The sequence below is a fragment of the Prionailurus viverrinus genome, chromosome E2 (genome assembly GCF_022837055.1).
Source record: "Prionailurus viverrinus isolate Anna chromosome E2, UM_Priviv_1.0, whole genome shotgun sequence".
NCBI classification, from domain to species: Eukaryota; Metazoa; Chordata; class Mammalia; order Carnivora; family Felidae; genus Prionailurus; species Prionailurus viverrinus.
The window spans coordinates 29,872,580-29,886,360 of NC_062575.1; the positions used below are offsets into that span (position 1 = coordinate 29,872,580).

The 13,781-nt window shown below is 38.2% G+C and overlaps 1 protein-coding gene across 1 annotated transcript in view; it reads right to left on the reverse strand.

The window, feature by feature from the left end:
- Window positions 1–13,781, reverse strand: part of LPCAT2 (lysophosphatidylcholine acyltransferase 2) — a 70,066-nt gene that overhangs the window by 49,257 nt on the left and 7,028 nt on the right. Inside the window, exons 2-5 of the mRNA XM_047836298.1 lie at window positions 6,981–7,120; window positions 3,685–3,902; window positions 1,993–2,105; window positions 18–78 (exon numbers count right to left, since the gene is read on the reverse strand). Coding sequence (XP_047692254.1) covers window positions 18–78; window positions 1,993–2,105; window positions 3,685–3,902; window positions 6,981–7,120 — 532 coding nt within the window. The remainder of the gene's footprint in view (window positions 1–17; window positions 79–1,992; window positions 2,106–3,684; window positions 3,903–6,980; window positions 7,121–13,781) is intronic.

Sequence of the window (13,781 nt, forward strand, 5' to 3'; positions counted from 1 at the left end):
AATTTAATTGATCTCACCTGGTTTAAAAGTAATCAAACAGGAACGATTAGTACAAGTACCTTCTGGGAAAACTAGTATCTTGGGAGAAAAGGAATACGTAGATTTAATATTTCAGTCTAATGAATCGGTTACCTCTTTACTCAGTTTCTTACGACTTCACAAATAGCTGCCAATTCTTAGAAGACGAAAATGAAATAAAAGGCTAACACTTGATTCTACCGAAAACTAGAATCAGATTATTCGGTTTTCCTCTAAAAGAACTGTCGTCTGACCATTAAGGTAATTAGAAAACAGATTAAAGCTTTGAATAGAAAATACACTTAGCAAATGTTTCTTAATGATGATGCTAATGATCTGAAATAAACTTAAAAGAAGATATGGACCCTGAGACCTGGTCAAAGAGCACATTAGATTCTTTCCTCTACTGCTATACATCCTTAACCAAATCGTTCCTACTTCCTTGTTTCTGTTTTCCCTGTTAAATGATATTCACTCCTACAGCACATAGTTTAGGGATATACGGAGGAAGCGAAAAGGAGGAAATACTTGCAGTATGCTTTATGCTCCCTTGAATTCGTAGACATATGGAATACAGTTTAGTATCTTGTTTGAGAAAGTGTTTTTAGCATTTAACATAGGCCTTTGTGTTCTTCAAGTGAAAGACACAGAGCACAGTTAGTTTCCCCATTAACGGAACAGGCTGGATTTGCTAAGGATTTCAGGATTTGGCAACGAGTAAATTGCCAAGTACATAAAATAACAAAAAAGAAAAATCCTGCACCCACAGCAGTTAGTATGTGTACTTAGTTAGTATTTGTATCGTTTAATAATTAGAAAGGGAAAACTTAATCAGCCTAATGTGCCACAATGACAGGCTATTTATGAAATAAAGATTGTAAGTGTGTGCAGTTTCATCCCCCAATTTAAAAACAAAACAAAACAAAAACCAAAACAGGTTTCCTATTACAACAAGATACACTATCAAACATGGCTCATTCAACGGAAATTCTACAGCTACTCCATTAACAATGAACGGATATAGAGTAAATCATAAAATCTCAGATCTGGAAGGGGCATTAAAAGCCATATGGCCTTTCCAGTGCTTGAATTCTTTCTACAACACTCCCCTCCCCCGCTCAAGTTGTTGCTTAGCCAGTGCCTGAAAATTCTAGAAAAGGATTTCAGATCAGATCATTCTGTCTCTGGACAGAAAGTTCCTTGAGGTGGGTGAAATGAGCTGAAATCTTACCTATTTGTTAACTTTTGCCCACAATCCTAGATATAGTCGTTGGATCCAAAGAGAAAAGTCAAACCCTTATTCCAAGCGTCACTTCTTCCTGGTCACTTTTTAAATCATTCCTCACATCCCTGGGTTTCTGAAACCTCCTGCTGGGCGATACTCCTCTTGGTATTATAACATCGACGCATCATCATGGGTGGCCAGATCACAGGGCCAAGGTAGAGCGATACTTATCAGAATTATCCAGTAACCGTTGCCCCACCCCTTACCTTCCAAAGGCATTCCAGGGGTTGGAGGCAGTGAGATGGGAGAGTCTGGAAAAGTTCTGTAGGTGATTCCTTATATACCCCTTGATCTGAAAAGCTCTGTCTAAATATACTTGGGATAAGACCAAGATCATAATCCCTTTTTTTTCCCCCAATAAACGTACCATACTGTTGACTATAATTGAGCTTTGATAGGCTGTCTTTAAGATTATAAATAAATTCAGAGAATGTATTTTTTTATGACACAAAGTAAAAATTGGTTCAAAGAGTCCGGAGAATAAGAAAGAATGATACATTTAATCCCACGGGATATCTCCTGGGGAAGAGGACTTCTGAATACTCACTCATTTATTCTGCTTCTATTATGCTGAAGACACCTAGCATAGGTGTCCCCAGATACTGCCATCTGTGGAGCCAAACGATTTCCAAGTACACAAACAAGAAACAAACCCACAGTATTCTAAATGAACGTCCCCTGTGTTTTACCTGCGGCCACTGTCCTCCTGATGTTGCTCGCCTTATTATTTCATTTATTGTGTTTTTTCGAGAATCCGGATCTACACGGGACACCAGCACTGGCTGCACAGCTCGTAAAAGCCCTTGAAAACAAACAAAAGGTCACAACTGAGTCTTTTTTTTTTTTTTTTTTTTTTTGGCTAAAGCTATCACAGCAATGATACTGTATGAATCATAAAACAAGTGTTGTGTAAAATTAAAATACAGCAAATCAAAGAGAACTTTTTTAAAAAAACCCTCCAATTTAAAGTTTATAAGAATTTAGCCTCCAGAGGCGCCTGGGTGGCTCAGTCAGTTAAGCGTCAGACTTCGGCTCAGGTCATGATCTCACAGCTTGTGGGTTTGAGCCCCGCATCAGGCTCTGTGCTGACAGCTCGGAGCCTGGAGCCTGCTTCGGATTCTGTGTCTCCCTCTCTCTCTGCTCCTACCCACTCACACTGTCTCTCTGTCTCTCTCTCAAAAATAATCAAACATTAAACAAATTTTGAAAAAAAAAGAAAACTGATTATGTGAATTCACAGTACATACGAATAAGGGGCAATTATTAATTTTACTAAAATTTTCAGCACGACAGTCTTCTAAGTAGGTAGCTTCCTCAGGCACGCAAAATAAGCCTCAATTTGCCAAAATTCCATTGCTAAACAGCTTTCCAGGAAAATGCCATATGATACAAAGCACTGCGGCTACACTGAGGGGAAAAAAAAGAATGAGGGAAGGAAAGAGAGACAGAGAGAATTTTTCTGAGCTGAATGACAAAGCTGAGGACGCGACTGGTTCTCCAAAGCGCCAAGGCAACCTCAGGCAACCTCCACACCCACTCTGTCACCACTTGCGGCTTGCAATAACCTTGGGGCAACCGGGACCAGTCACTTAGAGACTCACACCCTAGGGAGAGACCATAGCACCTGGTGGGATAAGCATTTCATTTGCTTCATTATTTCACACGGCAGGAAGTACCTATTGTTCTACATCATAATTTTCAAAGAGTTTCAGGTCCCTCATGGAGATTCTGGGGCAATAATAAGAAAACAGAGTTAAGAGGAAAGACTCCGTGTGAGTGTGAGCCTAATACTCTCAAGAGAAATTCGTGAAATAGCACGTAACACCGTGTTTTCACCAGTTCTCTGGTTCAATTCCCCCTCCAGAAAATCAAGCATGTTTGGTACTTGAAACTCGGTCTTTCTAGCTATGTAAGAACAAAAGGAAGTCACTGGACCCTGATAAAGATATGAATTTATTAAGAATTATAAGGGTACAGGTAGGGGAGTCTCTAAACTTTATCACAAACTCATTCGGAAAATATAGTTCCTCATTAAAAGTAAGAAAATAGGGGCACCTGGGTGGCTCAGTCGGTTAAGCATCTGGCTTTAGGTCACGATCTCGACGTTCGTGAGTTCGAGCCCCGCATTGGGCTCTCCGCTCTCAGTACAGACCCCACTTCGGATCCTCTGTCGCCCTCTCTCTGTCCCTCCCCTGCTCTATGTCTCTCTCTCTCTCTCTCTCTCAAAAATAAGTAAACATTTTTTAAAAAGTGAAAAAATCGCTTTGAAGTGTTTCATTATTTTAAAGTTTTTCAAAAGCCTACCGATAAACTATATATGATTTTTTTACAAATTTGAACCCCAAGCATGAAAATATCTATATTGTCTTACAAGTACTTACTGCCAATCAGAGGGACCTGTGCGTTCTCGTTGCGAGACACCATGGAAGGTAACCCAGCTACGACACAGGCAATTCCATCAAAGAATGTTGAATGAGGGGCAGCGACAAAAATTGGTGCCTCCGCAGGACTTGCCACCTTTCCTTTCACAGTAACCATGAATCCCATGGATAAGAACATGGCATGACCCAGAAACTTCAAAACTGGTTGAGTAATTTTCCTTTGGAAATAAATATTAAAAAAAAAAAAAAAAAGACACAATTAGCTTTGTTAATCTCTACTAACAGCAGGGCTTTCCTCTAAAACACAATACAAAAACCCAAACATGTCGGAACACTTCATTTTAAAATATGAGCTAAGGGGCGCCTGGGTGGCTCAGTCGGTTTAGCGGCCGACTTCAGCTCAGGTCACGATCTCGCGGTCCGTGAGTTCGAGCCCCGCGTCGGGCTCTGTGCTGACCGCTCAGAGCCTGGAGCCTGTTTCAGATTCTGTGTCTTCCTCTCTCTCTGCCCCTCCCCCGTTCATGCTCTGTCTCTCTCTGTCTCAAAAATAAATAAAACGTTAAAAAAAATTTTTTTTAAATATGAGCTAAGAAGAATATAGCTAACAGTTACATGGGGTTCTTTTTGCCACGTACTATTCTAAATACTTTACATTTATTAATTTATTTAATCTTCAGCCCAATTGTATGAAATGGATTTTATTTTTTAGCATTCTCATTTTGCAGATCAGAAAACTGAGGCACAGAGAAGTACAATTTCCCAAGGACATATGGCTACTAAGTGGCTCCATGATTCTATGACTACAGAGGGATAAAAATGAATCTTCAACACACGTCCCCCACTGAGAAATCCAAATCAGTATTGTTCTTCACAGGAGTGACCTTGGGAATGTACATTTGTGTAACAATGATGCTATCTCCCCAGACACTTTTAGAACTCTCATGCTGCATCAGTCGTCAGTTATTTTAGGAATAATTTTTTAAAGCCTTATTACTTATGTCATTATAGCTCTTAGACATCATCAAAAATCTTAAAAGCTCAAGTCACCATCTCGCTTTCCTGGAACGTAGATGCACTTACACAATTTCAGAAATCTAACTGCTTACTTTTTTACAAAGAATTTATGTCAGGGGCGCCTGGGTGGCTCCGTCGGATGAGCGTCCCACTTCGGCTCAGGTCATGATCTCACGGTTCGTGGGTTCCAGCCCCGCGTCGGGCTCTGTGCTGACAGCTCGGAGCCTGGAGCCTGCTTCTGCTTCTGCGTCTCCCTCTCTCTCTGCCCCTAACCCACTCGCATTCTGTCTCTGTCTCTCTCAAAAATAAACAAACATTAAAAAATTTTTTAAAAATGTGTGCCATTAAGGACTAATTAATTCATCAAACTGTGCCAGGACCTCTGCTGGACACAGAAGACTAAGACTATCCAGTCCCTGTCCTTGATAAGCTCAGTTGAGTTGGGAAACAGAAACACATTCCTAGAAATGCAAACACAGGATGGATATCTGAGTACGTGAAGAGGCATGCAGTTTTCATGAAAAACAAAACCTGTGTCTTTCCCGTAACACATCCAAGGAGAGCTTTAAAAAGTAGACTTCCTGTCTAATTCTCTCAGTAGTCTTGTAGCAATACAGCGAGGGGCTATTAAGCAACTAGTCATTGAGGAAGTTTCTCTGACTTTTACTCCACAGTAAGGAGAAGTGAGACACAGAAAGCCGATGTACTTTTCCAGAGGGCACAGGGAAATGACCGTCTCTCTCCTTCTTGCTGTTTAGAGTTCAGAGTCTATTTTACATAAGGATAAAAAGCTCACCCCTTTACCGATTTCCACCCTTATTTTTGATTTAAAGTGGTGTAGATTTTGACAACCGCGTTCTAAAATATCCCATATTCAGAGCTGTTAAACACTTTTTTAAAGGATTTTAAAAGGGCTAAAAGTTTGGGGCTGCATAATTAATTTCAATGTTACCTGTTTGAGAGGAAGTAGAAATACTTAATTGGAAAAAATGGAACTTTCTTTTTTTTTAAATATTTATTTTATTTTTGAGAGAGAGAGAGACAGAGAGACAGAGAGACAGCATGAGCGGGGGAGGGACAGAGAGAGAGAGAGGATTTGAAGCAGGCTCCAGGCTGAGCTGTCAGCACAGAGCCCGACATAGGGCTTGAACTCACAGACCGAGACCATAACTGAATCGAAGTTGGTGCTCAACAGACCGAGCCACCCAGGCCCCCGGAACGTTCTTTTCTAACACTTATTTAATCTGTTTTCTGGATTCTTAGACTACTCCTTCTATCATGATAGAGCTTCATAAGCTGTTAACAACAGAAACCGAAGAGATAATTGAAAGGAATTGGCGAGTCATGAAAAAAATCTCTCTTGAAGTATTTTTTAGGGACACACGGCCTTGACTCATAAAGCAAAGGATTATGATTTGCAAGGATTGAGGTGGTATTATTCTCTGGGGACACTGCCAGTCTTGTATTCACTTCCACTGGAAACCAGTCTTGTGCTGAATGTTGACATTATTCACTAGAACATGAACTGAAGAGTAAATTGCATATTTCTTTAAAAGTTTCTAGAACAGTGATTTTCAAAATTTTTGGAGGACATTCTCATTTGAGATTTGGAAGAAAGGAATAGACCCTATGTAGCATACAAATTTTAAACAAAGTGGACAATTTTAGAGAGTTCAATGGTGCCCTGCACCTCACCTACGGCTTTCTATTCCAAGGAGCCCACCTTACAAGCCTTCACTCTCAGGACATACTTACGGCAACAAGTTGGCTCTGTCCAATGGGAATGAACTTTTACCAGTAACTATTAATTGTGATGAGTTTATTCTCAACTACCCTGCTGATTAGATAAATATTCAAAAATACACTATAGCTGATCCACTTACTTGCACCACGGCAGAAAGTATGTAGTTACTACAGAGGGACAAAAGTAAATGTCATGACTGAGGGACAGCAGAGGAAAGACCCATAGTTTTCAGCTGTAAAGGTTTCAAGTATACTAGTTGGGTTTCCCAGAATCAGGGACCTCTCACTTTGTGGCAATGACTCGGAAAACAATATTTTAATATTGGGAAATTACAACTTCAACAGAAAATTATCATAAGGCGCTTGGGCAAAAGTTTCTATATGTGATGAATTTAAGAACCGTTTCGTCTGAGAAAAAGAAAATAAATGGTTAATAGTGAGTAGGCAACATTAGATAAAACTACTGATTGATGACTAAACCACAGTAATTGCTTCTTTAATCTTGATTTAGTTAACATTTAGACATTATTATTTCTTACCTCCTCCAACCAGTTATTGGATGGGTCAGCTTTTCAGGACAGCATGCTGTTGAAATTGCAGCAAATGGCCATGCCAGTAATATAATTAATGCAACCAGTAAGACACGGATTGGAAGCAGGATAATTCCAAGAAAGAAAATCTGAAAGTGAAAATTGATTAAAAAAAAAAAAAAGATGAGTGGACAATATTGTAATGTTCTGGCTATCAGACTGAAACACGTAAGAGGAAAGTTTTGTGTTATTCACGTGTTCACTAAAGGATAAACTGAACATTAACATGCACCAGACATGAAAATCTAAGCACAAGGGAAAAGAAACTACATCTGGCAAAAGCAACAGTGAATAAAACCAGGTACTATAATGACAACTTGATCTATTTATCAAGGAAGGTGATAGAAACAAAGTATCTGACTTAGCAGTCAGGGAAAGCTTCCTGGAGGAGTTGAAGGCTGAATGGTCTGGAAAGACAAGCACAGGGGTGCCCGGGTGGCTCAGTCAGTTAAGCATCCGGGTCTTGACTTCGTTTGGCTCAGGCCATGATCTCACGGTTCATGGGTTTGAGTCCCGCATCGCGCTTGGTGCTGGCAGTGCAAGAGCCTGCTTGGATTCTCCCTCTCTCTCTTTCTCTTCCTCTTTCTATGCCTTTCCCAGCTCATGGACTCTCTCTCTCTCTCTCTCTCTCTCTCTCTCTCAAAATAATAAACTTTAAAAAAAGAAAGAAAGACAGCAGAAGCTAGCAAGGTGAGAGGGGAAATCGCTTTTTGAGAGCTGAGTGGAAGGAAGAGTGTTAATGAAGGTGTTAGAGGGTAAAGGAGTAAATGCATGATTTTTATACCTGCCAGCCCTTTATAATTAATAACAATAAGGAGATGGAGAAGGGAAAAGTACAAATAACAATAAAAAAATAAGGAAGAAGAATGAAAACTAAAAATAACCAACAACACATGAGGGCTTACTAGGAAGCAGGCACTCTAAGCCCTTGGCAGGTGGTGACCTATTTGATTCCTATGACCTTAGGTTGTTTTACCTCCAGGAAGGGACGGCAAAGAGGAAGCTAAGTGAAGCTACTTTAAGATCACAGTTACCAAGTAGCAGCACCAGGGTTTGAACCCGGCGTGGCTACAAAGCCCTTGCTCTTCATCCTATACCATCTTGACTTTTAAATACACGGCCCTTATGCATACCAGATTACCTTTCTTCTATTAGCCAATTACACTAGTCACACCGTGCGGTCCTTCTGCCTCTATTGTCCCTTGATGGAAATCTGAGCATCATCAAACAATTTATGAGAGACACCAAAATTGTTCCACTTTTCTATCAAATGATTTAACATACAATCCAATCTCTATCAACTTATCCGTGTGCCTGTGTGCATGTTTGAAGTCAAAATTACATATGAGGAAAATGCACGGATCTTAAGCACATGATTCAGTGAGGTTTGATAAATATGTACCCTTGCAACACCAATCAAGACACAGAACATGTCTACCATCCAGAGAGTCATCTTGGGCCTCTTCCAGTGAATCCCTACCCTTTTAGGCAACCAATTCTGGATTTCCATCACCATGGATTAGTTTTGTCTGTTCTTGAACGTCATATAAATGAATCATACATCATGCATTCTTATGCGTCGACCCTCTCCCAGTTAACATAATGGGTGTTGAAATTCAACTATGTGATTTTGCAAATCAGTAATTCATTTTTTTTTTTATTGCAGAATATAGTTCCAGTGTATTGCCTGCATGACAATCTGTTTATTATTATGTTGATGAATCTTTCGGTCGTTTCCAGTTGTGGGCTCTTATGACTAAAGCCACTATGAACATTCTTCTAGGAGACTTTTTGTGGACGTGGGTTTTCATTTCTCTTAAGTAACTACCTAGGAGTGGAATTGCTGGGTCATAGATAGTTTAACTTTATCAGAAATTGCCAAACCACTCTCCACAGTGGTTGTATCATTTTAAAGTATTACTGGCAATGTATGGGAATGTCAGTCATTCGTACATCCTTACCAACATTTGGTCTTAGTATTCTTTTTAATTTTTTTTAAACGTTTATTTATTTTTGAGACAGAGAGAGACAGAGCATGAACGGGGGACAGTCAGAGAGAGAGAGGGAGACACAGAATCGGAAACAGGCTCCAGGCTCTGAGCTGTCAGTACAGAGCCCGACGCGGGGCTTGAAATCACGGACCATGAGATCATGACCTAAGCCGAAGTTGGACGCTTAACCGACTGAGCCACCCAGGTGCCCCGGTGGTATTCTTTTAAAAAAAAAAAATCAGGGTTCCTGGGTGGCTCAGTTGATTGAGCACCCGACTTTGTTCGGCTCAGGTAATGATCTCACAGTTTGTGAGTTTGAGCCCCACATCAGGTTCACAGCTGTCAGATCCTGCTTCGGATCCTCTGACCCCCTCTCTGCCCCTCATGCTCTCGCTCTCTCTCTCTCTCTCAAAAACGAACGAACATTAAAAAAAAAAAAAAAACTTCTGGGGTGCCTGGTGGCTCAGTCAGTTAAGCGTCTAACTCTTGATTTTGGCTCAAGTCATGATCGCATGGTTCATGAGATCGAGTACCACATGGGGCTCTGTGCTGACAGCACAGAGCCTGCTTGGGATTTTCTCTCTCCCTCACTCTTTCTCGAAACTAAGATAAATATTAAAAAATCAACTTTATTAAGGCATAATTTACATAAAATAAAATGCACCTATTTTAAGTGTAGACAGCATGAGTTTTTCAAATATATCCTTATGCAAACACCACCACAACCGGGATATAAAACAGTCCAATCACCCAAAAAAGTTCCTTTGTGCCACTCAGCAGTTAGTATACCCTCCCTGGCCCTCGGTAACCACTGACAGGCTCTTTTTCACCCTAGTCTTGCCTGTCCTAGATGGTCACATAGAGATCACACAGTATGCATTCTTTTCTGTCTGGCTTCTTTTCCCTTCATATTTTTGAGATTCTACCTGTCGTCATTACGTACCGAAAAGACATAACGTCAATACGTAACATGGTAAAGTCTTTTAAATTGCAGAGTATTATTCCACTGAATGAATATATCATGATTCATTTATCCATTCATTTGCTCATGGACATTTGGCCTATTACAAATTTTTAGCTATTATGAATATAGTTCCCATGGACATTAAAGCTCAAATCTCTGGTGCTCATACATTTTCACTTCACCAGGAGTGAAGCCATTGGGTCAGAATGGATAAATTTATAAGACACTGCCAAACAGTTTCCCAAACGGGTTGTATGATTTTATGTCTCCACTGACAAAACATGGAAGTTTCTGTTGCTTCATATCCTCACCAATATTCGGTGCTGTCAGTCTTTGTAGGCATTCAAGGGGGCGTAAAATAATATCTCAATGTGGTTTTAATTCACATTTCCTTGATGAACCATGATGTTGAGCACATTCTTCATGTGCTTACTGGTCATTCCTCTAACTTTTTATGTTAAGTGTCTGTTCAAATCTTTGGCCTATGTTTATTGGGTTGTTAGTCATTCTCTTATCAATTTGTAGGAGTTCTTTATATGTTCCACATACAAGACCTTTGTCATTATATGTATTAAAATATTGAAATATTTTCTTCCATTCCATGGCTTGCTTTTTCATTTTCTTAATGATTATCTTCTGATGAGAAGAATTTTAATTCTGACGCAGACTAATTTATCAAGTTTTAGTTTTAGTTTTCTGTGTCCTTTCTAAGAAATCTTTACTTACTTCAAGGTCATGATGATATTTTACATTCTTTTCTAGAAGCTGTATGGTTTTGGTCTATGACCCATCTTAAATTACTTTCTGTGTGTGGTGTGAGGTAGGGATCATGGTTTGTTTTTGTCCACAGCTTTATCTAGCTGTTCCAACACTATTTGTTGAAAAGACCTGATACTCCATAATGACTTTCTTGGCAACTCTGTTAAAAATCAGTTGAACACATATGTGTGGGCTCTCTATTATGGTTCATTTATTGGTTGATATGATCGATTCATCTATTCTGTCAATACCTCATCCTCTCCACTTCTGTCACTCTTTTTAGTAAGTCTTGAAATCAGGTAGTATATGTTCTGCAGGTTTTTCTTCAAACTTTTTTTTGGGTTATTCTAGATCCTTTGCATTTCATCCATACATACATTTCAGAATTAATTTTTCAGTTTCCACACAAACAAAAAAGTCTCTTGAGATTTCAATGAATCTATAGGGTTTATTGAATCTATAGATCGATCTGGAAGGAATTATCACCATAATAATATTGATTCTTCCAATTTATAAACATGATATATCTCTCTCCACTTATGTTAAGTTTTATTAATTTCTCACAATGGTGTTTGGTTGTTTTCAGTGTACTGGTTTTACATATTTTTGGTTAAACACATTCTTAATTATTTAACATTATTTTATTGCTATTATAAATAAGATCGTTTAATTTTATTTGGCAATCGCTTGCTACTAGTATATAGACCTATAACTGATTTTAAGTTTTACGCTTATACCCTACAACCTAGTCAACTTCACATATTAATTCTGGTTGCTAGTCATTTTGCAGATTCTTTAGGATATTCTACATATACAAACATGACATCTATGAATAAATACAGTTATACCTTTTCTGCTTTTTTATTTTTAATTTTTAAAACTTTAAAATTCCAATATAATGAACATACAGTGTTACATTAGTTTCAGGTGTGCAATATAGTGATTGAACAATTCCATACATCACCTGATGCTCATCAAGACAGGTGCCTTAATCCCCATCACCTATCTTATCCACCCTCCCCACTCACTTCCCCTCTGGTAACCATCAGTTTGTTCTCTATGGTTATGAGTCTGTTTCTTGGTTTGTCTCTTTTTCCCCTTTGCTCATTTTGTTTGTTTGTTTCTTAGATTCCACATATAAGTGAAATCATATGGTTTTTGCCTTTCTCTGACTGGCTTATTTCTCTTTCCTTTTTAATCTGTATGTCTTTTGTTTCTTTCTCCTCCTATTTTATTGCACTGACTAGGACCCCCACTTCAACGTTGAACAGAAGTGTTGAACAAGATATTTGTCTTGCTCCCAAACTTTGGGGGAACAGGTTCACTATTTCACCATTATGATGCTAGCTAAAGGTGTTTCATAGATACCTATTATTACATTGAGAGAGTTCCCTCTTATTTCTATTTTCCTGAAAATTTATTTAAACATCAGTGGATATTGTTTTTGTCAAATGAGTTATCAAAATTTCTGCATCCATTGAAATTATCGTATGCTTCTTATCATATGTTTGGCTAATATGATAAATTACATTGAAATATAAATTTTTGTAGGTTAAACCAACCTTGTATTCCTGGGATGAACCAAACATGGACAAGATATATTATCCTTTCCACACATTGCTATATTTGACCTGCTAATAGTTTAAGAGTTCTTATATCAGGATCATGAGGGAAATTGGTGTGTAACTTCCTTTCCTTATAACATTTTTTTTTCCAGATTTTGGTATTAAGATGATGCTAACCACATATGTTTTTGTATAGTGTCTTCATTTTCATTCATCTCAAAGTATTTACTAATTTTTATGATTTCGTCTCTGAATCATTGATTTTTAGGGGTAATTTAACTTCCACATATTTGTGAATTTCCCAGTATTTTTCTGTTATTTTTTTCTTTTTTAAAAAATTTTTTTAATGTTTATTTATTTGTGAGAGAGAAAGACACAGACAGAGAGAGTGTGAGTGGGGGAGGGGCAGAGAGAGAGAGGGAGACACAGAATCTGAAGCAGGCTCCGGGCTCCAAGCTGTCAGCACAGAGCCTGACACGGGGCTCGAGCCCACAAACCATGGGATCATGACCTAAGCCAAAGTTGGACGCTTAACTGACTGAGCCACCCAGGTGACCCTCTGTTATTTTTTTCTAATTTAGATACATTGTGGTTGAAGAAGATACATTATATTCTTGTAATTCTTTTACACTTACTGAAACATGTTTTATGACCTACTATAATTCTCTGTCCTAGAGAATGTTCCATGGGCACTTGAGAAAAATGCATTTTCTGCTGCTGCTGGATGGAGTGTCTATATATATACATATATATATATATATATATATATATATATGTATATATAGAGACATGTATATATACATGTATATATCTTAGGGCTAGCTAATGTGTTGTTCAAGTTTTTTCCTTGTTTATACTGTTTCACTGTTCTACTATTGAAAGTAGGGACTTGAAGTCTATAACTACTATTGTTGAATTGTCTATTTCTCCCTTCAATCTGTTTTGCTTTGTGTATTTGGGGCTCTGTTGTTAGGTGCATATATGGCTCTAATTGTTATATTTTCCAGATGAATCAACCCTCTTATTATAAAGTGTCCTCCTTTATCTCTAGTAACAATTTCTGTCTTAACATCTGTTTTATTTAATATTAATATAGCCCCTCCAATTTTCTCTTGGTTACTGTTTGCATGGTATATCTTTCTCTGTCCTTTTATTTTCAGCCTATTTGGGTCTTTGAATCTGAAGTGTGTCTTTTTAGATAGCATAGAGTTGGATTATATATTTTTAATCCATTCTTCCAATCTCCGCCTTTTAATTAGTGTGTTTAATCCATTTATACTTAATGTAATTACTGATAAGAGTTAATCTGCTCTTTTACTATTTGCTTTCTACATATCTTATGTATTTTCATTTCTATATTTCTCCATAAAGTTCTTTTATGTTAAACAGATATTTTTATAGTGTACCATTTTAATTCCCTTGTCACTTCATTTAAAATTATTTTCTTAGTGGTTGCTGTAAGTGTTCCCAT